General features: G+C 50.1%; 2 protein-coding genes across 9 annotated transcripts in view; one reads left to right on the top strand and one right to left on the bottom strand.

Annotated features, from left to right (window-relative positions):
• Positions 1-5,751: 5,751 nt before the first annotated feature.
• ZSWIM9 (zinc finger SWIM-type containing 9) lies at positions 5,752-22,781 on the bottom strand. Of its 5 annotated transcripts, none has more exons than XM_081030608.1 (4): positions 22,180-22,418; positions 21,180-21,455; positions 15,831-16,143; positions 5,752-8,728 (listed from the first exon to the last, which is right to left on the bottom strand). In XM_081030608.1, the coding sequence occupies exons 2-4, from the start codon at positions 21,443-21,445 to the stop codon at positions 6,542-6,544; spliced, it is 2,766 nt and encodes a 921-aa protein (XP_080886734.1). In that variant the 5' UTR covers positions 21,446-21,455; positions 22,180-22,418; the 3' UTR covers positions 5,752-6,541. The 5 variants fall into 5 exon arrangements, with proteins under 5 accessions (XP_080886734.1, XP_080886731.1, XP_080886730.1 ...); XM_081030605.1 differs by lacking the exon at positions 22,180-22,418 and adding an exon at positions 22,657-22,781 and having other exon boundaries at positions 5,758-8,728; XM_081030604.1 differs by lacking the exon at positions 22,180-22,418 and adding an exon at positions 22,527-22,630 and having other exon boundaries at positions 5,758-8,728.
• A 2-nt stretch (positions 22,782-22,783) lies between these two features.
• The window catches only part of LIG1 (DNA ligase 1), a 33,516-nt gene continuing 32,007 nt past the window's right edge, over positions 22,784-24,292 (top strand). The window contains exon 1 of one of the 4 annotated variants that reach the window (XM_081030612.1): positions 22,784-22,970. The gene's annotated coding sequence lies outside the window, so the exon portion shown is untranslated. Of the gene's footprint in view, positions 23,177-24,292 lie in introns of all 4 variants that reach the window. The other 3 variants (XM_081030610.1, XM_081030611.1, XM_081030609.1) reach the window with 3 other exon arrangements.

The following is a 24,292-nucleotide window of genomic DNA, read 5'->3' as shown; positions in this document are numbered from 1 at the left end:
TATTGACTATATTATCTATGCTGTACTCTACCATCATCAGTTTTTTAATGATTATTTAGCACATTTTTCTATTAAGTTTTTATTAGGTTGGTGCAAAATTGATTACAGTTTAAAAGACTAAAAATAATTGCCCAAACTGCAATTACTTTTGCACCAATCTAATATTTATGTTAGACATTGTAGGTACAATAACTATAGATGTACCAGATGATACCTGCCTCCAGAAGAGGTTTCTGCTTTCATCAATTAGCAGATAGAATGTGGGGTGAGCTGAGTCAGGGCTCGGCTGCAGTTTTAGTAATATCTGAATATGCCTCTTATTTATCAGCTTTCCTCAGGCCTGCCCTGCCCTGGCTTTTGATGGAGAGCTTGGCAGGGTTCTCTCTCCTCAACATTGAATTACTTTGGGAGATGCACTTTTCCCCCTTTAAAGGTTCTAAGCTTATCTCTGAGTTTACCTTCCATCTCCACAGCTTTATTTTGAAGCTCTAGTGGAACTTATCTCCTTAGCATCTTGAGATGACAGTAGATTTCACTCTGTCATATCCAAGTCTTTAGTCTAAGTCTGTAGACTCCTATATGAAGCCCAAACCCTCAGCAAATGCTTTCTGGTGAAAATCATCTGCACATTTAGAATATTCATTTTCTCTATTCCACTAGTCTTGACTTAAGAATTAATTTTCATGAAAAGGCAAAATCATCTCTCTCATACAGATGGAAAAATGAATACACATTAGAGATTTTACTTAATTCATGAATCAATGAGGGAACCAGATTAATGTTACTGCTGGTTCAAAGAGAAGTAAAAAACACACAAATTTATGTGTAGTAAAGGAATGTTGGCATGAATAGGCAAATGGAGGCAAAACTAAATTCTTCCACAGTGGAGGAGGAGAAGCCAAATGAACCTCTGCAAGACAGAATAGAATTTACTCGTCTTTGGACAAGAATTATTTTGCGTCACTATCAGCCACCTCCAATTCACAGTTATTAAATAGCTCAAGGACAATGATAGACTAGAATGAGATAATCATTCTAGTGTGATTTCCACGAAAGCACATTTGTCTCTTTTCATGACTAGTCTTCTTTCTAAATACATCTCACAATTGTTCTTGTCTCTCCAACCACAGCCATGGAGCAAATCCAGACACTTGGCATCTTATATGGAGGGGAAACCATGCTTCCAAATTCTTCCCTGTCCATACTCTCTCTTCCAGGCATGCAGAGGAACTTTGGGATGATCTCATACCTTATTGTTGAGAGACTGAACATACACAAGGACAGTGGACAGATTATACACATGTAAGATATAAGTCTGATTCAAAATCTGCAGCAAACAGTCCAGGAAGCCAACCTACTATCTCTACAAGTCAGACTTATAGGAAATCACACCACTCTCCCTGGTAACCAATCCAGGAAGCAAATAAAAACCCCATCTAACAATGGGCCCCAAACTTTTTCTGCCTCATCAGTGAAGAGGATGAGGCCTCCCTTTAGTGGGGAAGATGGGCAATTAAAAGGTATATGATTAGCGAACAATTTGACTTTAGATACTGATGTTTTCTGAAAGAAATAAAACAGGGGGATGGGATAGTTGCTGGTGGTGCAAAGGGGATGGCGACTACTTAATATGCGGCTGTTGAGGTTATCCTCTCCCTAGAGGAGACATTTAAGCCTGAAGTGCAAAGAGCTGGGTGGGCATTCCGCGCAGAGGGAATGGGCAGGGGTGAAAATTAGATCAAGCTGGTCTTGTTTGGGGAATAGGATGGAGCCCAACGCAGGTTAGGCAGGAGGGAAAGGGATGAGACACTGCCAGACAGTTAGGAGCCAGGAAACTCCACACTTGCTGTAACAGCCCAATTCACCCTATACACTAGAGCTGGTGGATAGAACTTTCTGTGATGATGGAAATGTTCTAGATCTTTACCATCCAACACAGTGGGGTCACTGAGTACTGGAAATGTGGTGAGTGTGACCAAGAAACTGAATTTTTTTTTTTTTTTAATATTGCACCTGTCTTGACGTGGCTTCTTTACATCCCTAGTTTATAGGAGATCCATTCAGTTAGTCTTCAGATGGCTCTCCAGGTTGATTGTTTTATAATTTAATGGTGATTCTGATGTAGTCATGGGAGGAAGCAAGCACAGCATTTTCCTACTCCACCACCTTGACCTCCCAAGGAACTGAATTTTTAACTGTATTTAATTTTAATTTAATTTAGCCACATGTGGCTAGCTGCTACTGTATTGGACAACACAGCTAGATAACTTCCCATTACAGCTCAAAACACCAAACTCTTCCTATAACTCCTTTATTCTCCCCAAACATCTCAATGCTCCCTACACGCTTCCACTCACCTTTGTAAGAATCCTATAACAACTGCACAATGCTCAAGCAGCCCGATTATTTTTCCTTTTACACCCTACTACCCTCGTATCGCTCCCATCATGTCCTACTCCCTACTCTGAACTTCCCAAAGGGAATACACATGTTACATGGCAAACTCCAGTACTAGACTGCCTGGGTCCAACTCCTGGTTCTGCCACTTCCGGTGTGTGATTCTGGTCAAGTTATTTAACCTCTCTGTGTCTCAGTGTCCTCATCTGTAAAGTTGGGGGTGGGGGATAACAGTAATGCTACCTTATCATAGGGTTGTGGCAATGCTTCAATGCAGTGCTCATATAAAGCAGAGATGGTGAAGTACTTCATTATATTATTTGGATAGGGTTGAAAATTTCCAGAATAAAAAGCTTTTCAAAACAAAAGCACTTAGCACAGCTGCAGGCACACAGTGCTGATCTTAGTGTTGGTTTCAACACTCCTACTTTTCCTGACGATCTCCAGCTCCTCTTCCTACAACTCAATTACTCTATAATGTCCTAGACCCTGTAAGAATCCATTCTTCCAATTCCTCAAAATTAGGGTTCCCAGGTAAAAATACAGGATATCACTGAATTTCAGATAAACAGCAAATAACTAAAATGCTATGCGTTGTGAAATTTGAATTTAACAGGTTGCTTTCCCCCTAAATCCGGCAACCCTATCCATAATGCTGACTTTGCTCACTAAGGAATCCCCAGGGCTTGCCTTAGAAGACCAACTTAGTTGGTCTTCTAAAATAGTGCCAGAATTAATTTGCATAATTCCCATTCCCTTGTAAAACCTCCAACTTCTGATTATAGCTCTAGTTCTTCTAAATCACATATTTCTCTCATTGGAAGACAACACCCTCCTTTTCCAAGAACACCTTAACCTTTCTATACTAAAACCCCAAATACCTCTATAGTCATGTCCGCCCTGCTCATCACTGTATTTCTAAAATCTAGTTGTGCCTGGTACATTAAATAGGAGCTCTACAGATAATTTCTGAGTGGTGAATGAGTTAACATCCTAATTTTCCCTACAGCATTTCCACTTCCCTCAAAGCATCTCCATTACCTGTTAGCATACCAATTTTTCCAGTGTCCCCCAAATCCCCTTATTCCATGGCACGGAATTAACTCCTGGTCATTCACAAAACATGAAACACTCACAGACTCTACAAAGGAAGTTTTTATCAAAGTTAGAGCAGAGAGAAAATGCCCATGGCAGTGATGACGGCTGCCTCGGGTAGTAAGGAGAGAAACGCCGGCGGGGGGTTGGGGGTGGGGGAGGGGGTCACCGGGGCAGAGTCCAGAGTCTGAGAGTGGACGGCTGCTGAGACAGAGGGTAAGAGAGAAATACTGGCAGACTCCTTTGCCAGGGCAGAGCCTGATAGACAGCTGCACCTAACTTCAGGTTAGCTTTTTCTTGTATAGGAAAGGGGGAGTCAGTCAGGCAGGTTTGAGGGCTGACGTCCTTCCTGAGGTCTGGTCTGTTTGAAGACCATGCTATCTCCGGACTCTGGACTCGGACTCGGCCATAGCGGCCTGGGACTTGAAGGCGTCACCAGTAAAAACTGCAAGAAGTTGTAAACTGGATTCCAGTGTCCAGTGTCTGGGCACCTGAGGATTAAGAAATTGCTCTTTCCCAGGTTAGGATGTTGTTAATTAACGAGGTGTGAGTAGCCTTGAAAAAGGGAACAGAGTTCTTCAGTTAAGAGTGAGGGGAGAAACAGCCAGAAAACAAATGAATATCAGGATGGATCAAACTGCAAAGAAACTCTAATCACGGGTGGCTAGAGAGCGAGCTATGCGGTGAGTTAAACTGCAAACTAAGTCTAAGGGCGTTATTGATTTCCTGAATTTTACCCTTACACATACGAATTCACCAAACACTTCCACTTCTTCAAAACAGCCAATATCCCTAGTATCACCCCAACTCCCCTTATCTCAAACCGATCCATCCATCACACTCTCCATTCCTCCATGAGCACCCCATTTTCTGGCTGTTACTCTAATTCCTCCCATGATAATATCCTTAAACTCTTTGCTGTTACTCCTCCCCCTTCGGCTCCAGGGTTACCATGGAAACGCCCCCTTTGGCTTCCCTCCCGTTTCCCCTGCGGCAATTCTCCCTGTGCTGTGTACGAGCCCATCCGGGCACCATGGAAACCGGAATGCCCTCCCTCACGCCAAAATGGAGGAACCCAGAAGCCTCCCGACTGGTAGAGATGAGGGGGCCCTACAAAGCTCAGTGAGCAAAAGGTCCTCCTTATACCTTTGTCCCCATTCTTAGTGTCCCCACTAAGCGCTCAGGTGGAGCGCCGGGACAGCAGTTTCTACTGCGCAGGCGCCCGACTTTAGCAGGAAGGCGCTCAGCCAACTGGGAGTTGTAGTTTTCTGGCCGCTACAGCCTGAGAAACAGGTGGCCAATGGGTGAGTGGGGTGGGTTTAGTACAATGTTACGGAAGCTGGGAATCGTCCAGCAGGCTCGACTGTCACGACAGCAACGATAAAGCATAATGAAGCACCAGCCAGTCTGCCATTTTTATTTCATCTTTCTCAATGCTTGCTTTGCCACAGGCACTGTTTTAGATGCTGGAGAGACGATGGGAAATAAAATAGAGCTTATATTTTGGTGAAGGCAGATTCACTATTAATAAAAATGGTGAACACAGACTATTGGAGAAAACGGTATGTTAATAGGTAATTGAGATCCTTCGGGGGAAGTGGAATGTTAGGACACTGCTACACAGGCTCATTCACCTATCCTCAGACTGTAACACAGAGAGAATAAGCAATCAAATATAACATACCGTGTTTCCCCGAAAATAAGACCGGGTCTTGTATTAATTTTTGCTCCAAGAGATGTATTAGGGCTTATGTTCAGAGGATGTCATCCTGAAAAATCATGCTAGGGCTTGTTTTCCGGTTAGGTCTTATTTTCGGAGAAATAGAGTAGCAAGTAAGGAACAGAACTGGGATTTGAACCAAGGTAGTCTGGTTTCATTCTCAATAAGCTTAGCCACTGTACTAAACTGGTAAAGAGCAATGTGGTATAATTTCAGGTGGTGGTTAAGTGTTGTAAAGAATACTGCTGAGAAGGGGAGTGGGAGGACTCTTTAGACAGACTGTTCAGGGATGGTACTTAGGAGGAGGTGGCATTTGAGTGGAGGCCTAAAGGGATTGAGCTGGGCACGTGGGGCATGTCGAGGTTCAAGAGTCGCGCAGAATGAAGCTGTGCTGCCATGGAGATAGATTCGATTTTGGCTCCTTCAATCCATCTGGTCTCCATAGGCCTTGTTGAAAGAATGAAGGAATGCTGGACCATCTCAGTTTCTCTTTGGGTTTGGGCCTCTGACCCTCCCCCAGAAGCCAAGACCTCAGGATGGAAACCAAAATAATACTGTTTTATTTCAATCTTGAAGCACAATAATCCAGATGGTTCCCCAACCCTGCTGGAGAGTCCCAAGCCCACTCCTACAGACTCCCAGTGCCCCCTCTTATTCTGTCTCTTCCTGGAATGACCAATCAAAAAACAAAGGTGATCCAAGCCTCCAGGCTTGGAAACACCCAGATCATTCCCCTCTTTTCTTGTCTCTCCATCTCTCACACCTTTCCTTTGTTGTATCTCCTTCTTCCTTCCTCCCAACCCCCTCTCCTCTCCTGCCTCTCTCTGCTTCTCCCCATTTCGTCTCCATTTTTGCCTCTTCTCCATTTCTATTTCCTCTTTGTCTTTCCCACCCTTACTCCTCCTTCAATTGTCCTTACTTTCTTCCTTGCTTTTTCCCTTCACCTTCTGCACTCCCTGGACTTGACCAGTCTACTCCTGTCAGGCCCTCCCCACGGTCTGGTGTCCTCCCCTCCCTCAGTTTGTCCCTTTCTTCCTTCTGCCCCAGCCTGACCCTGTCTATAGTACCTCTTCCTCATATTCTGAAGAAGCCATCAGAATCCACCCTGGCCACTGCCATCTTCCACACCTGTGGCTTCAGGACCTCAGAGACCACTGTCAACTTCCCCTAGGACCCAGAGTGGCAAACTGCCAAGATGAGGTCCATGGGTGACCCAGGAGGTGGCCAGAGAAACTGGGGTGGCCTCCTTGGCTTCAGCCCTATTAGCTTTGGGATCAAAGAATGCCCTCCCTCCCCCACAGTGGAGGGTGGCAGGCAGGAGCCTGAGGGTCAGGACTCTGGGGCTCTCCCCCAGCAGTCCCTGAGCAGGTCCACGTGGAATAAGGCTGCCCCAGTGAGGAGGCGCGCCGCAAAGAGGTGGCGGCAGGGCAGATGCCGGGCAGCATGGATGGAGCAGCTGCAGCGTGTCAGGGCCCCGTCCAGGAAGAAGTCTGAGGTGCCATCTTTAAGGGCAAAGCCAGCTCCTGTCACGTGGAAACTCTGGGTCCCATGCTGCCTGGCAAAAGCCAGCTCCTCGGCCACCAGATCTGCCAACTCTGGCCCGCAGGCTGCTCGGAATTTGGCCAGAGGCTCCCAGTCCATCTCCTTCTCTCCCAAGGAGCAGCAAGGCCTCTTTGATTCCCGTGGGTATTCTCCTTCACCTCCTTCCTGCAGGCTGTCCCCTGTAGCCAGGCAGACTCTCCTTGTTACTGCCCATTCTGGATCATCCTCAAACACAGTTCCAACCGGGGTGCCACACATAACTCTATTCCCCAGCCCTAGATACCTTCCTCCTATGTCCACACACTCCCTTCCTTGCCTACTCTTGGGGCCCCCAGACCCGGCTCCATCTCCATCTCCATTCTCCAGGCTCGTCACCCATGTGTCCCCTAGCTGGACCAGAAGTATGTCTTCCAGGTCCCTTCTTCTTTTGACCCCCAATCTCACTACTCCTCTCTCTTCTCTAATTTCTTGCCCTCTCTGACTCTCATCTCCCCACTGGGGACCCTTTTGGTCTCCGTTCTCAGGGGCCAACTCGAGGGACTTCTCCAAATAGACACCCCTCCAGTTGCTGACCTCCAGCTCCCCTCCCTTCTCTGCCTCCATCTGAGGCCCCTTCCAGTCTCTGGTTTTCAGTCCTCTGGTCCTCTCACTGTGCAACTGGGTACCCCTGCAGATGCTCCCTTCAAGACTCCTGGCGCCTTCATAATCAAACCGGGTCCTTCTCTGGTCTATGGTCTCCAGAACCCTAATCCTCCCACCCTCCAAATGAGCCATCCTCCAGGTATACCCTTCCAATCTTCTCAGCCCCTGGTTCTCCAACTCGGACCCTCTCCAGACATGATCTTGCAGTCCCCAATCTTTCTCACCCTCCAATGGGCCCCCCCTCCAGTCTCTGATCTCTGGCCCTTTGAAGTGCTCATTCTCCAACTGGGACCCTCCCCAGACACTCCCTTCTAGCCTTCTCACCTTCTGGTTATCCAACTGGACCCCTCTCCAATATCGGATTTGCAACCCTCTTCCCTTCTCACTTTCCAGCTCAGCCTCTCCCCAGTCTCTGACCTCCAGTTCTCTGGCCCACTGCTTCTCCAGCCGGAAGCCTCTCCAAATACTTCTTTCATTCGGGGCCCCTCCCCAGTCCGCCTTCTCCAGGCCTTTCATCCTCTCATTCTCCACCTGGGCTCCCCTCTCCGGCTCGCCCTGCAGCCAAGGCTCCCCCCTGTCGGGGCCATCGGGCACCGCCTCCCTGGACGCGTCAGCCCACTGCATGGCCACCAGGTCGCGAAGGCACTGCGCCATGCTGCGCGAGGGACTGAGGCGGCGCAGCAGGCGCCGGCGGTGGCCGCGCACCAGGGCGCCCGCGTCCAGGCAGCGGGTCGCCTCACAGGCGCGGAAGCGCACCCACATGTCGCGGCGGCAGGCCCAGTCGCGCTCGAAGTAGTCGACGAAGGCGGCCGGGCCGTGGGCGCGCAGCTCCGCCAGCGCCTCGGCGTAGGCGGCGGGGGACGAGGCACCCGCCAGGCGGCACAGGCGCGGCCAGAGGCCGGGGTCCTCGCGGCCCACGCCGCCCAGCTCCTGCGCCTTGCTGAAGAGCGTCTCGAGGCCCTGCGCGAGGCAGATCTGCACACGCGCGCCGGGCAGCAACTGGCGCACGGCGGGCAGCTGCGCGGTCACCTCGGGCCCCGCGGTCAAGCAGCGCACGCGGCCCTTGACGTCGGGCGCGCTCTGTAGCAGCGAGGCCAGCGCGAAGCGCAGCAGGCTCGGCGTCCCCGGGCGCGCCACGCAGCAGGCGGCCGGGCGCGCGCGGCCCAGGCCGTCCACCAACAGCACCACCAGCAGGTCCAGCGCGCCCTGCAGCCCCGGGAGCCGGTCCACCAGGAGCATGCGCGGGAAGCGCCGCAGCAGCGCCCGAGCGCGTGACGTCAGGAAGAACACGGTCTCCACCACCGCCTGGTTCTCCATGAACACCAGCTTCACCTGCGGGCCGAGACAGGGAAGGAGGTCAGGGGAAACCGAGGTCGCCCCCCACGCCAGCTCCGCGAACCTTGGTTCCCCGCTCTGGGGAAATGGCAATCCATTCATTCCCGTGGGCGTGCATTTATTTTTATTTTTTGACCCGCAGGAGGCAGTGCAGAACTCTGGAGGCCGATCACCTGGATTTGTGATCCTGGCACCACCATCTAATAACTGTAACTTTGGCACACTAGACAGTCTCTCTGAGCCTCAGTTTCCCCTGCTGGGAACGAGGTATTCATTCTTTCACGCGCTGAGAGGCAGTCTAGGGCAGTGGTTCTCAAAATGTGGGCTCTGGACCAGCAGCATCAGCATAACCTGCTAGGACCTTGACAGAAATGCATATTCTCAGGCCCAACCCAGACCTGTTAAGTCAGAACTCCCGGGCAGGGTCCAGCAATCTGTTGTGATAAGCCCTTCAGAAGATTCCCACGCACGCTCAAGTCTCAGAGCCACTGGTCTAGTAAGAAAACGCACAAACCACAGAGCCAGATTGCTGAGGTTTGAGTCCGGGGCCCCACCACTTTCTAACCTTGTGACTTAACCTCTCTGTGCCTCCATTTCCTCCTTAACGTCCTGTTCCCCAATTTCCCCTTCTAGGAACTGACTATTCACTCCCTTATGCGTGGAGAGTCAGCAGAGCCTCTGGAGCCAGACTGCCTGGGCTGAGGTCCCAGAGACCTCACTTCCGGGCTGTGTGGCTTCCAGCACCTTCCCTGACCTCCATCTCATTTGTAAAATGATGATGATGAGAGTATCTCTGTGATTGGAAGGAGGAAATCAATTAAAGCATTGAGAATGTTGCTTGGCACAAATGATATTATTATTCAACAATACTCACTCAACGAATAGTAAGTGCTCTCGAAGTTTTCATTATTAATATAATTATCATCTCTGCTCAAAGACCACTTCCTCATAAAGGTCTTCTCTGACCATCCCCACTAAGCAAACACCCCAGCTCTCTCTAGCCCCTTTTAGCCATGGCACTTACCACCCAGAAGCACGTCACATCTTTATTTGCTGATTTGCTTACTGCCTGTTTGCCCTCCCTAAGATGTAAACCCCACAAGGATATTGTTGCATTACACTTTTGCACCCGATGCTTTGCATGGCACCTGGCCCAGGGCAGCAGCTCCACACATCCCGAAAGAGGGAGTACATGAGTGCCTGAGTGTGCGGTGACACCTAACGGCCACATCCCTGGAACGGAGGCTCAGGGAACACAGTCCGATTTGTCCTCTAACTAGCTGTGAGTCCTTGAGCAAGTGACTTCCCTCGCATTTTAGCTTCAGTTTCCTTGTCTGCAAAATGGGTATAATAACGCCTATCTAACAGGATCACGGTGAGGCCGAAATGAGATCATCTGTGTCCAATGCTTGGGCTGATGAGTGGCATGTATCAAATCCCAGCTACAATTAGTCTTGAGCTCCCAGCCGCATTCAGGATGGTGACCCTGCTTCCTTTCTAGAACACAGGTTTCTCTTGGCTTCTGTCACCCTGAAAACGCCCAGTGTCCCTCCTTCCTCCTAGGTGTCTCCTCTGCAGCCTCCTTTGCTGCACCTCTAAATGTCACAGAGCCTAACCTGGCCCTCACCTCTTTTCCATCTGTAGAATGCGCCAAGGTGAGCTCATCCAGTCACACAGCTGTCACCATTTCTACGCGAATACCTCCCATTCTGTATCTCCAGGCTCCCGACCCACCTACTTAACTTCCTCTACAGCAACATACCCCTTGGATAGCTCCCATGTCCCGTGAGACTAGCGGCCCAAAGCCACACTTGCTTCTCACTCCCCACAACTTGCCTGTCCTCGATCACCCCATGTCTGTCAAGGGCTCTACCATCCACTCCATAGCTCAAGCCCCGACACTCAGGGCTGATTCCTGGCTCACCTCTTTCTCCACCCTCCACATGCAATCCATCCATAAGTCCTAGAAGTGGCCTTCGAAATCAGTCCAGAATCTGACCACTTCTCCCCTTCCCCACGGCCACCACCACCACCCGGTTGGAGCCACCATCTCTCACCTGGATTTCTGTAGGCACCTCCTCACTGGGCTGCCTGTCTCTACTTGAGACCCCTTGTCTGTTCCCCACATAGGTGCCAAAGGGGCATTTTCAAGACTCCAATCAGATCACCCTTCCCTTGCTTCAAAACCTTTCCCAGGACTTCCCATCACACATCCCACTACACACCCAGAGTTTACACCTTGCTGTGAGCTGGGCAATCAGGCCCTTGGACCTCATTTCTGTCGCCCTCGCTCACCTGGGCCTCAGCCACCCTGGTCTCAAAAGCCACTTAATGAGGCGGGGGCGGGGGGCATTAGCTTTGAGTTAGGGCTCCACCTACCAGGCCGGTGGCCAGGGCTCCTTCAGCCAGTCCCTGCTGGAGCTGACCCACAGCTGCAGAGCCTGGATTCGAATACAGTTTAAGTACAGATCTCTCCTCAAACCATTCTGCCACACTCTGATCTCATCCTACAAGAGCAGCTGCAAAGCAGTGCATAGTTCTCAGCTTTCAAGGAAAAAAAACTCGAGGAAAAAAAAAGTCCAGTAGAATCCAAAGAGAGCAAAGAAATTTCTTTCCTATTGCTAAAATCATACCCTCAGCATCTCAAAATAGTATTGGAATTCAATAAATTTTACAAAAAAGCTGAGTAAACTTACTACTGAATTAACTACACCACCACTATAATTTTTTCAACTGTCATTACGTTTTACACCTATTTTATGATTTAATTTATCTCAGCAGAAGTTTCAGTCTAGAACTGCTCTGTCCAATGTGTTAGCCACTAGCCACATGCCACTGTTAGCATTTAGGTTAAGATTTTGAAATATATAAAAACTCAATCCCTCAGTCACACCAGTCATATTTCAAGTGTTTAACAGCCACACGACGCCAGTGGTTACTCTATAGGATGTCACAAATCTAGAACATTTCCATTTTTGCAGAATGTTCTATTTGACAGCACTGTCTAGAAATTAACATAGACGTCATCAGATGTTAACTAGAATTATTGTGGCAATCATTTCACAATATGTACAAATATCAAGTCATGTCCCACCTGAGACTAATATGTTATGTCAATTATGTCTCAAAAAAAAGTTGTGATAGGTATAACAGGTTGAAAAAATTTACATGTTTCTATAGTATTAGGTAAATCCTTCTTTTTCTCCTTGGGAGTCAGGAATCAGAGAAACGCAAACACTGCAAAATGTATTTGCCTTGAGACTTGTCCAAGGCTGACAAGCACTCGACTAATTAGAAGCTGATATCTATTCTTAAAGGGAAAACTTAGATTTATGATCTTGAGTTTCCTCTGTAAAGAGGGTACATAAGCTTTTTGTGAACAGCTATTTGTTCATTAAATGGCATTTATGGAGCACCTATTATGTGCCTGACACTGTGCTAGGCCTTGAGGAGAAGGGGCTGAGGCGAGCCCGAGTCCCGCCCTATTGGACTGGCTGAGTATCCGTAATAGCACAACCAGTGTTAATTTCAGCTGAGAGGCCCAATGACGGAACAGGCAAGAGTGTCTGGGCCCTGGGGCCACATCGTAAGGATGCAGATCCAGGTTCTTCTACTTAATAGTTGTGTGAATTTGCACACCAACTGTGTGACTTAGGGAAAGTGTCTGAACTTCTCTTTGCCTCAGCTGTTCCCACTTGCAAAGGTGGGGAGCATAACTGCATTAACGTAGTCACTGTGAGGATTAAATGGGTTAATCCACATGAAACATGTAGAATAGCGCCTGGAAAGAGGTGTTTATTGAGTGTCAGCTGTTATTATTATTACCTGAGCATGGAGGGCGTGCTAAAGAGAAAGGCTAATGGGACTGCAGTTGGTTTGGGGCTCTCTGATTGATGAGAGTCACAGCGTGGAGGGGACCGTTATTTTCCTGATATTGCAGATATGGGAACCGAGGCTGAATGATTCCAGGTACACAGTAAAGGGTTAACTCAGCAGGTCTGTGTCATCCAAATCCCGCACATTCCAAAGAAAGGTTTGGTTCTTGCCCAGCTCCTGGAAGATAGCCTCTAAGCCCTTGGAATGTCCTGCCTGATGAGTGTCTTTGTTTACCTGGGGGCCTTGGGCCGCGCGGGATCAGGGGATCAGCGTCACCTCTGGAGGGGCTGGAGACTAAGGTCAGCCACGCAGGCTGGCAGTCATGTCTATGTGACTGAACCCCAACAAAAACCTTGGACACCAAGGTTCAGGTGAGCCTCCCTGGTTGGCAATATTTCATGCACGTTGTCACACATCGTCACTGGGGGAACGAGGCACTGTCCATATGACTCCACTGGGAGAGACAACTGGACGCTCACGCCTGGCCTCTCCTGGACCCTGTCCCATTTGTGCCTTCCCGTGGCTGATTGTAATCTGCATCCTTTTACTGTAATAAACTGCAGCACGGATGTGACAGCTTTGCTGAGCTCTGTGAGTCCTTCCTCATTGAATCTGAGGGTGGTCTTGGGGAGCCCGACTGCACCAGGGGAGTGACTGCTCAAGGTCATGGAGCTAACAAGTGGTGGGGCCGGGGTTCAAGTCCCGATCATTAAGAATGGTTAAAAAAAGAGAAGGGAATGAGTGGAGGGAGATATTTTGGTGATGCACAAGGGGTGTGGTGACATTTGATGAAGGTAGAGGATACATAAATGAATGAATATATCGATCAAATATTTACTGAGCAAATATATGACTAGTTCGGGCACCAAGGGTCACTGTCATTATGACATCTTAGAGAGGGAAGAGACAGCCTGTAAACCAAAGATGAAGAAATAAATACCTATGAGATGACTTCAGTATGTAACATGCTGAGGAAAATGAACACCACACAGGAAACTACTTCTCTGTGCCAGGCAGTTCCAAGGCATGAACTCTTTCCATCCTCACAAAAACCCTGTACAATATGTACTGTTCTTACCAAGTTGAGGCACAGAGAGGCTCAGTTGCTTGTCCAGGGCCACATGGGTTGTATGCAGCAGAGCTGGGATTTGAACCCAGGCAGCTTGGGTCCAGGGTTTGTGCTCATGACCACTATTCCCCCCACCCCCAGCCTTCACAGAAGTGACCACGCAGGCCCGACGCAGAGGCTTCTGGTTTGAAAGACAATGGATGGCGAGGCACAGGTGGAGATGGAGCAGCCAGCGAGGAGATTTGAAGACCCAAACGAGTGCAGGTGTCATCTCAGACACACAAATTGGTGTCACTGGGATGAACTGACCACTGATGGAGGATTCCACAAGTGTGAATGTCAGAGACCACACCAGGTGATACTGTCATCCACACCTCTTCCCATATGGGAGCACATCTCCTTATACAACACGTGATCAGAATGGTCCTATTTTCCAAAGAAAAACTTGAGGGACTAAAATAGCTAAATAGCTAAAACATTCCTATTTTCTGGGCACCATTCTTAACACACATACTCTCTTAATCCTTATACAACTACCCTAACAATCCTATAAAATAGTATCTATTATCCCCACTCTACGGATGAACAAACTGAGGCTCAGAGAAATTCGATAACTTGTTCACAACTTACTGGATACCCCACAACCAGTAAATGGCACAACTTGAATGCATACAAAGCTTTTAGCATATGGTGATACAAATAAAATCAAATTCCTGGCTGTTACTGTATCGCCTGGAATTGGCTATGTGCACAGATAACATTCCTTTTGGGAGCCATGAAAAGAGAAAAAAGCTGAGACTGAGCTGTGACAGGCCTGTGTGACTCCTCAGCAGGGGAAACATGACATCAGACTGAGACAGGACTCAGGGAAACCCTTGGCGAAACAGTCCTCTATAAGCCTGTGGTTATTTGCTGCCTGCCAAGTAACTGGCTCTCCCATCCTGGGCCCTTGGCAGGACTGAACCTCTCTGCCCTATAGCAGGGTCATGTGACTTGCTTTGGCCAACAAAGTGAGAATAAAAGTGACCTGACAGATACAGTACTTAGGTTGGGATGAATTCCCCATCTTCCTGAACCCAGATGCCACAGCCGTGGTATTTATGATTCTGGAGATACCTCCAGAATGAGGTCCTGAGCCTCTCCCTATCTCCCCCTCGGGCTCATTCCTCATTTACCCTGAGTTGGGACCTCCTCCATGCATGAAAGAGAAGCACAGTCAGGGGTAGAAACCAGTTTTCTTGCCTTCTTTTCTTCTTCCTCCCTCGCTTCACATCCACCCCAGCCCTGAAGTTGGATCAAAGTGGCAGAGATACCTCCTGGAGAGTTCTTGCTGTCCCTCTAGCACATGGAACTTGCTCCAGCCTCTGAGCCTTGGCTCATCCCTCTGCCTGGAACTCACTTCCCTTTGAAGGTAGAATGGGGATCAACTAACTGTCCTTTCCCACATTATGTAATGTAGCACCCTTCCATCCAATGCTTGATCTGGGTGGTGGGTACAGGGGTGTTTTCACTTTGTGAACATGTATCAAACTCTTTACCTATCATTTGTGCATTTTCTATGTGTGTAGCTCAGTTTAAAAAATATTTTTTAAAATAGCTCTTCCCATCACTTTGAATCCTTTTCTTGCTAGCACCCAACCCTATTGATATTATATCACATTTGAATGTTTCTATTGTCGGTTTCTCCCATTACAACTGCAAGCTGGTACTAGCAGCTATCTCTGCAAGGTGGTCAATAGCTATCTCCCATTACAACTGCAAGCTGGTACTAGCAGCTATCTCTGCAAGGTGGTCAATAGCTATCAGTAGCTATTTAAATTTTGATTACAATAAAATAAAATTAAAAATCCAGGTCCTCGGTCCTAATGGGCACATTTCTAGTGCCGAATAGCCACCTGCTGCAGGAGGCTACTCTACTGGGCAGTGCAGAATCACAGACCATTTGCACCTTGGCAGAAAGTTCAAGTGGGCGGGGCTGTGCTCCTGGGGGAGTTCTCTGCAAGGACCACGTGCTCCTCGGCTGCTGCACCCTCAATGCCTCAGTAAATACTAACTGAATAAATGCAAGAAGGAAGGAATGAAAGGAGTTAATGGATGAGTGGGAGAATGGATGAATGAATGACCCGCCCCTGGCCTGCCTCTCCGAGACCCCACCTTGGCCTCAGGGTCGGTGTGGAAGAGCCCCTCCAGCACCCGCAGGGTGTCGATGACGCTGTGGTCACGGTCCTTGCAGTAGGAGAGCAGGCGGTGCACGTCGGCGGGGGCCAGGAACTGCTTGGAGATCTTATTGGTCGTGCGCACTGGCAGGCAGGTGTTGGCCAGCAGGCGGCCCGGACGGAAGTAGTAGGCGAACTCGATTGGGCAGGCGGGGTGCGAGTGGGTCAGCTGGCACTCCGTCACCACGAGGCGGTCCCGCAGTGGGCTCAGCTTGATGATGATGAAGGCAGGGCAGCCAGCCTCGTGGTGCCTGCGGGAGTAATGACCACGGCCGCAATCACGTCACCCTGTTGCCCTCTTCTTCTTTCTCTCTCCTTATCATTATTATGTTTTGAAATTAAGACTGGTCTCAAGCACAGAGGAGAGTAGAGGGACTTAAGAATATGCCAGCTGTTCTGACCTCAGGTGAGTCACTTCAGATCTCTGTGCCTCAGTTTCCTCAGTTAAAAAGGAAGTTATACTCACACTAGCTTTTTCGTAGGGTTGTCGTGAAGATTAAAAGAGCTGGAATATGGAAAGCACTTAAAAACAATGTCTGCAACACGGTGAACCCTATGTGTTTGCTGTAATTCTGTACGCACCACCCCACTTCTATGAAGAGTGAATGCATGTTTTATTATATTTACCTCAAACAAGTTTAAGAAAAAAAAAAACAAAACCTTTCAGGTATTCCTGTATCTGCCTCTGATTTAGCAATAACAAAATTGAAAGCTGAGGCCCTCTGTGAACCCTGCCCCAACAGAGACCCCCTCCTTCTGTCTCCAAAGGCAGCCAAGACCCAAACTGGGTACTTAGCACTCCCGCATGCGTTTTTATGTACCCATCAATAGTGGGAGTTACGTTCCTATGTTTTAGAACTTGTATGCTCAAAAAGGTACTCGAACTCATTGGGCTTCAAGGCAATACAAATTTAAACCCTAAGAAAATGCCACTACACACCGCCAGGATGACCAAATAAAAGAGACTGACAACATCCAGTGTTGATGAGCATGTGGAGCCACCGGAACTCTCATTCATCACTGATGGGAATGTAAAACGGTATCATCGCTTTTGGAAAGCAAACCGTGACCAACCCTACACCAGCTGATCACAAGCCTCCCATCTGAGCAGTGATTCCACTCAAGACAAACGTCCGAGGATGGACACTGAAGGATCGTACTAGAACATTCATAGCAGCACCGTCTGTATTAGCCAAATACGTGAAACAACCCAAATATACAACCGAGTAGGAAACTAAGTTGTAACATATTCCTAAAATAAAATACTAATCAACAAGAATGAGCAAACCATTACTATCCCCAACAACGTGGATGGATCTCACAAACCTGCTGTGTGAAAGGAGCCAGACACAAAAGAGAACCCACCACATGATTCTCGTTTATAGAAAATTCAACAGCGGGTAAAGCTAACCTCTGCTGGCAATAGATGGACAGTGGTTAGTCTTGAGTGGATAACCCTGTGCGGGGTCTGAGGGGCTTCTTGGCACTGGTCATATTCTGTCGCTTGTTCTGGGTGCTGGTTACAGGTACATTTGATTTTGGGAAAACTCATCAAGTTGCACATGTATGATGTGTAAACTACTCTGAACATGTGTTACACTTTTGAAAAGTTTTCTTTTCTGAGGCTGTTCATCTCGGCAGAACTAACACATCACCTCCAGGGGCCCAGAATCTCACGTAATTGTCTACTGCAGCCTCAATGCTCCGCTTTGCAACGTCCCTCCACCTGGCTGGGAGTAATGCCACCCACCTTTCAATGTAAACTCCACAGGGGCAGGACTCTTTGTCTGTTTTATTTACCTGCCACCTAGAACAGCCCCCCACCCCTGGGGGGGGGCTCAGTAAATAAATGATGAGTGAATGACTGGATCCCACTGTATGAACCCCAAGCACCCAAGCATATAAGTCATCCTATCAAAACCACCCATCACCCAGTCCTGCCCGTCATGCCTTCTAAACTTCCCAAACCATCCACTTTTTTCCATTCCCACTGCCACCAACCTCCTGTAAGTTCTTTCCTTCTTCAGGAAACATCCTTCTCCCCCTTTTTATCGAGTTAACTCCCACTCGTCCTTCATAACTCAGAGTCAGCATCACCTCCTCCAGGAGGCCTTCCTTACCCTCTCCAGGCTAGGTAGATTCCATCACACAATGGGGCGATGGTTTGATTGATGCCATCTTTGATGTATGCTCCCCACTGAATGGGGAGCTCCCCCACTGAAACCCCAGCATCTAAAACGTTCACCCAGTACATAGTAGGTGTTCAAAACAAATCTCTTGGGTGAAGAGACAAACGGCATAGCACCTAGGACCAAAAAATGTTTAGGATGCCACCACATTCAACTCTTATACTGATAATCCATGACTGAAATAAAGATGAGGGGAAAGGGAGGGAGAGGGAGAGAGAGAGAGAGATACGGAGGGAGGACAGAGGGTGGTAATTAAAAGCACGGACTTTGCCGTCAAACTGTGCAGGTCCAAATCCTGGTTTTCCACTCTTAGCAGCTGTGTTATCTTGGGGAAGTCCTTTAACCTCTCCATCCCTCAGTCTTCTCATCTGGAAATAGGAGCTAATAATAATACCGACCTCACAGGCTTGTTGCGAGGACTAAATAAAAGGATTAAATTATGTAAAGAGGTTAGAAAAGGGGCTGGTACTCAGTAAACAGTTAATAAAAAGTAGCCACTATTTTTGAAACATCTTTTTTCTCCTAAAAGTACCATTATTTTGATTTGTTTTACACTCCACTCACCCATGTCCTCTTCATCTTTTAGGTTCTCAAGAGCTTTGTGTTTTCGAAGGCTGATGTGTGTTGGAAAAGGTTGAGCTCAGGGGAGAGGAAGATGGGAGGGTGATTTGGGGAGGTCACTGGGCAACTTCCAAGAAAGGAGGCAGGAGTGGCTGAGAAGAAAGCCTTTCTGACCCCAGCCTCCTCCCTGGCCTCCTGTCTCTCTGCTCTAGTCCATCCCCTATGAGGCCACTATGTATAGCTGACCCTGTTCACAGCCCTCCTGGGGCTCCCCAGGGCTCCCAGGACAAACTCTCAGCCCCTGGACTCAGCCCTGCAGGTCTGGGCCTTGACACCATTCCAGCCACATCTTTCACACTAATTTTCTCCAGCCTCTGACCTTGGCTCAGCGCTGTCCCTGGGCTGTGACACTGCAGAAGCCCTGAATAGCTGAGGGGGATAAGGGACTCACAAGGGATGGCCCCAAGTCATCCTTGAAGCAGCTCATCACTTGAAGCACCACCCCCATTCTTGGGCTCCCCATCCAGGGACCATCCCACTGTCCACCCAGTCACCAGGCCAAGCCCTCTTCATAGCCTGTCACTCTCCAGCCCCCCTGCCCGACTCCCTCTGATATTTGTAGAGAACTTGAGACAATGCGTATATAGAGTAAGTGCCATGTGTTTAAGTCACATACTGTACATACATACATATATAAACAAATAAAACCCTTCAAGATTCCATTTACTGGTCACCTCTTCCAGGAAGCCTTCCAGCACTGCACTGTAAGCTCAGGTGGAGCTAACCAGCTCAGCTCCCTCTTCGACCTCTCTCTCACTACTGTGGGACACCTACTTTTTTTGGTCTTTGCCTTCTCCACTAGGTTCTGAGCTCCTCAAGGACAGAGACCAGCTATGAGTTCCAAATGCCCAGCAAAGAGCATGCACACAGTCCATGCTCAATAAGTGTTACTTTGAATTGAATTCTGTTAACAAAGAGAGATTCTAGACCCGCCTAAGCTTCTTAGGCTTAACGTTGCAAGCTCTAACGTTCTAGATTTCTGTGTGATGAGGCGCGTTTGATGCTGTTCTGCTTCCAGATCTTGGAGTCTCTGTTTCTAGAAGAAGCAGTGACTAAATTACCAAGAACAGTAGTCTCACAATCAGTATTTCAATAACGATGGCTAAGAAATGCTGTTAGAGCTTACTCTGTGCTGGGAATGCTTCTGCACGACCTGCATGTATTAACTCATTTGATCCTCACCAACCCATGAGATCAGTACTATTACTTCTCTCATTTTCCAAATGAGGAAACTGAGGCTCAGAAAAGGTGAAGTCACTAGCTCAATGTCACTGGCTCATCAGCAGCAGAGCGGTAGTTTGCACCCAGGAGTCTGTGCTCTTGACTCCTGTAACTCCTTTTCCAGGTACCGGGTCAGTGCCTTCCTGCCTATGTCTCAGGCTAAGCTCCCAACAGCCCCACAAGGCAGGTGCTGCCATAACCCCATTACAGAGATGTGAAAACTGAGGCGTGGGGATGTGAGGTCCGTTGCCCAAAGACACCCATCCAGGAAGTGGTGGAGCCTGTCTCAAGCAGCCTGAAGGCAGAGCCTGTGTCCTTAGGCACTCTACTCTTGTCTATGGCTCCCCAACCCAGGGTCTCAAACTCATGCACATACAAGGGCTAGGCAGCCAAAACAAGGAAGTGTCAGGGCTAAGTATGAGGTGGCAGACAGCAGTGGGGGATGCAGCAAACCTGAGCGCCAGTGCCCAAGGTAACTGGGGTGGCCATCTTTCACATATGTCTTAGCCTCTTCCCATGGGTTCAAGAGAAGCTAGAAACACGACATTCTGTAGGGGAACATTCCCAGTTCAAAATCAGGGTCAATTAAAACATCCTTGGTCACCTGGATGTGTTTCTCAGATCGCTTTTGGATTTTGCACTTGCCCTTGTTGTAACATTACGTGAGCTTGTTCACATAACGTGAATCTTCCTGCTCAGTCTGAAAGTTCTTGAAGAGCAGGGAATCCCCCCATCCCAGTGAAATATTCCTAGCCCTCAGCATGGGACCTGGCCCTGTATGTACTGAATGGATGGATCTTTTCTATCTTTGTCCTGTGGTTTCTCTGCAGCTCTGTCTCTGATCTCTTCTATGGGTACAAAACCTGGCCCTCACCTGTTTTTCTGGCTCTGTCTGCTATCTGTGGCTCCATTTCTCCACGTTTCTCAAATTTTCTGTCTTTCCCCCCCACTTCTGTCTCTTGGGTATGTGCATCTAACTTACTCTCTGTCTCTCGATGGGTCTTTATTACAAAATCTGTAAGTGGAGCCCCCTCCCCCATCTTTCACCGTGCGCGCCTGTCCTTCCAGCTCCCTGTCTCTGTCTCCCATTCTCAGCAATCTTCCTGTCTTGACTCTCTCAGCCTCTCTGTAAGGTGCATTTAGCTGTTTTAGTTGACATCTCTCTCTCCCAGTCTTGGGGTGGGGGGGCTTTGTGCCTATCCTTCCCCCTTGCTTTCCTATTCCCCAGCACACAGTAGGGCGGGGGTTCAGCTCACCCCATGGCAGGCCGGCTGGGAGCACGCACATTCTTGCACACGAGCCGCACATAGCTGTACTTGAGCACATCAATGAGTGTGTAGAGTGGGGGCAACCTGGCCCAGTGGCAGCGCGTCAGGTGCATGGAGCTCTGGACGAAGAAGAGAGCCAGCCGCTGCTGGCACCACTCGTCAAAGAAGCGGCTGAACTCAGCCCATGAGAAGAAGGCCTGCTCCAGCAGCTCCTGCTCCTCCTGCCCCACCGCCATGCCAAGTGGGGGCTCCATCCAGGGGTGCCTGAGTGGAAGAGATGGGGACACGTGGATATCAGACCCATCCCCACCTGAGGTATCCCACTCTCTCCATTTTTTGGCCTGCCTCTTCGGTGTTGGCGCCTCTGTCCAGGTGGGACCGGGGGCGGGATTCACCCTCATTAACCTCTGGATATGAACCTCCACCCCATCTTTGGCTTCCTCCCACCCTCTGCATTATTCCAGGGACTGTTGGAGTCTGTCATCCTGATCCCTAATTCCAACTCTAGTTCCCTCTTACGTAGATGTGACCCCTTGGTACAATTGAGGCCCCTCTTCCAAAATATGACTCTCAAGCTCAGTTGTGGAGACCTCAAACGTGTTTTCAACTTCCAGCTAAGACCTCCTCCCCCTGCAGAAGTGTCTCCCACATGTGGCACTAACCTCTAGCGCCCCCATTCATATGTATAATAACTCTCCCCTCCATTTGTCTACACTTGGCTGTAACCCACATCCAGCTGTGTCCACCTCTAAAGATGCTTTATCTCTAGATGTGATCTTACATCCAGTCACCGACCCCTCATCCCCAGTCATGTTCTTCGTGCACCTGTGTCTCCTCCGATATGCAGCTGTTGCCCATCCCCCAGATGTGGCCCCTATACGTCGCCACACCCAGCTGTGGCCCCTGCTTCCCAGAAATGCTTCCATATCCAAATGTCCCCCCCACATCCAGTATGTACTTTATCCCTACAGGGGTGTGCCCCACTCACTTGTGGCCAGTATCTCAGAAGTGTCATCAATATTCGTCTATGGCCCCTTCCTACCCAGACGCTCCCCTCCCCCAGTCCGGCTGTGGCCCCCTCCTCCCACCTACAACTATTAGAGGTGCATCCTCGTCCTAGATATGGCCCATCGTCCTCTGATGGGCTTCGTCATCCCGATGCTCCCCGCGTCCAGCTGCATCTCCCCACTGGTGCAGCCCCATCAGCCCGCTCCCGCCTCCCCACCCCCTGCCAGCTCCGCCCGCCGCAGCCCCTCCCATCCCCGCTGTCCCACCCAGCTGTGCCTCTCCCCTCCCCCAGAGGTGCACCCTTTCCGCCCCTCCCCACTCACCTACCCGCCCCGGAGCGCTGTCCACCTCCCACAGTGCCCCGCGCCGAGGCCCTTGCTCCCGGGATGCCCCGCGCGTCCTCCTGCCTCTCTTCCCGCCGTGCCTCGCGCAGCGGCTTTCCTCGCAATCTTCTTACCTCGCCAGTTACTCCGGAGACCCGCAACCACATCCCTCGGCCCAGAGCAAGGGAAACCACGGGCTTTTCCCAGCGTGCTCTGCGGGAGGGCTCGGCCCACTTCACCCCGTCTCCGGGCAGCCTCCAGCCTTGGAGACTACAATTCCCAGCGTCCTCCGGGCCGCGACGGAGCGGACGCCTCCCAGGCCCCGCCCCACGACTCCGCCCCGCCCCCGGCCGCCGAAGTCTGCGCGCGAATTTCGTGGCGCGAATTTGGGGCTTCAGTCCAGCGGCCAGGGGTTCCGGTTGAGACGCCCAGAACTGTGGCGCGCGGGGTAGGCGCGACGCAAGTGGAGCGGTCCGGGCGGAGCTGAGGGGCCCACGGCTTCGCGGGGTCCGTGGGCTGCGGCGGAGTGGGCGTGGGGGACGTTGAGGAGGCCGTGAGCGCGGTGAAGGAGGCGCGGGCCGCGGGCGGCTGGAGGGCCGGGGTCAGGCAGAAGATAGACGCGGGCTGGAGCCGGTTGAACTGAGTGGGTTTAAGGTGAGGCCTGGCGGGGCGGGGCCACCTGCGGGGGGCGTGTTGGGGCGGCGGTGCTGGGGCGGGGGACGGGGAGGGCTGCGGGTACCGGCCCCGGAGGGGGCTGTGCGACGGTAAAGTGACAGCGAGCGGGGCCAGAAAAAAGTTGGGAGAGGCGCGGTCACCTTGAAGGGGTGGGCCCAGGAGCGGTCCGTGGAAGGTCCAGGTGTAGGCACAGGCGTTTTGAAAGGTCGGGAACCTGGATGGGGGGGTCTGGCCTCGTGTACACCTGGTGAGGGAGTGGAGCCGAAGGAAGGGCTATGAGAGCTGCGCCGGACAGCAAGGAGGAGGCCAGAGTTTGGGAAGGGATGCGGCCAAGGAGACGGTGGCCGAAAGGTCTGGGCTTCTTGTTGCCCCTATGGGTGGAGGGGAGGCCAGAGGAGCTTGGGGAGGGAAGAGAGGGGGCTCTTGGTGTCCTTAGGTGTGGGGGAAGGTGGACGGGGGAGGGCACTTGGCGGGGACAAGGGAGGAACATTTGGAAAGTGAAGCTAGCATGTGAGAGCTGGGGGGCATCAGGGAGGAGAGAGCAGAGAATGGGGTTAAAGACATCATTCTTTGGCTTCCGTCCCCATTGCATCACATTAGAATCTCTGACTTCTTTTTACAGCCTGAGAAGGAAGCATGAGGGAAAGGCAGGAAAGGCAAGCCTAAGACCTCCGGAATTTCACCTTAGGATCCACTGGGAGCTTGCTAGGCCTGCAGATTTCCCCCTCTATCCCACGAGCTTCTGGTTCAATTGGTCAGGGAGTGGGCTGGGGATGTTTTAAACACGAATCCCAGGTGGTTCTCAGAACTGGCATCCTCCATTTTTTGTATCCATCACGGACCAGCTGTGTGGGGCTGGGCCAGGCGCTGCCCCTTTCCTGCCTCAGCTTCTTCAGTTGTCTTTTGAGGGATGCTGAGCTGTTTTAAGCCTCAAAGGATGAGGGAGAGTAACGTACATAGGGGAAAGGTGTAAAAATTTCACAGGGATGGAGTGTGACTAGGGGAGCAGACAGGTCTGGAAATGTGAGCTTTGATTAACCAGAAGAAATGCAGACTGGCGCCTTCTGGCCTGTCATCCTCATACCGGTTACCACT

Source organism: Rhinolophus hipposideros (assembly GCF_964194185.1).
Source record: "Rhinolophus hipposideros genome assembly, chromosome: 21".
NCBI classification, from domain to species: domain Eukaryota; kingdom Metazoa; phylum Chordata; class Mammalia; order Chiroptera; family Rhinolophidae; genus Rhinolophus; species Rhinolophus hipposideros.
The sequence above is the reverse complement of the archived record's forward strand: the minus strand, read 5'-3'. Positions and strand labels throughout refer to the sequence as shown.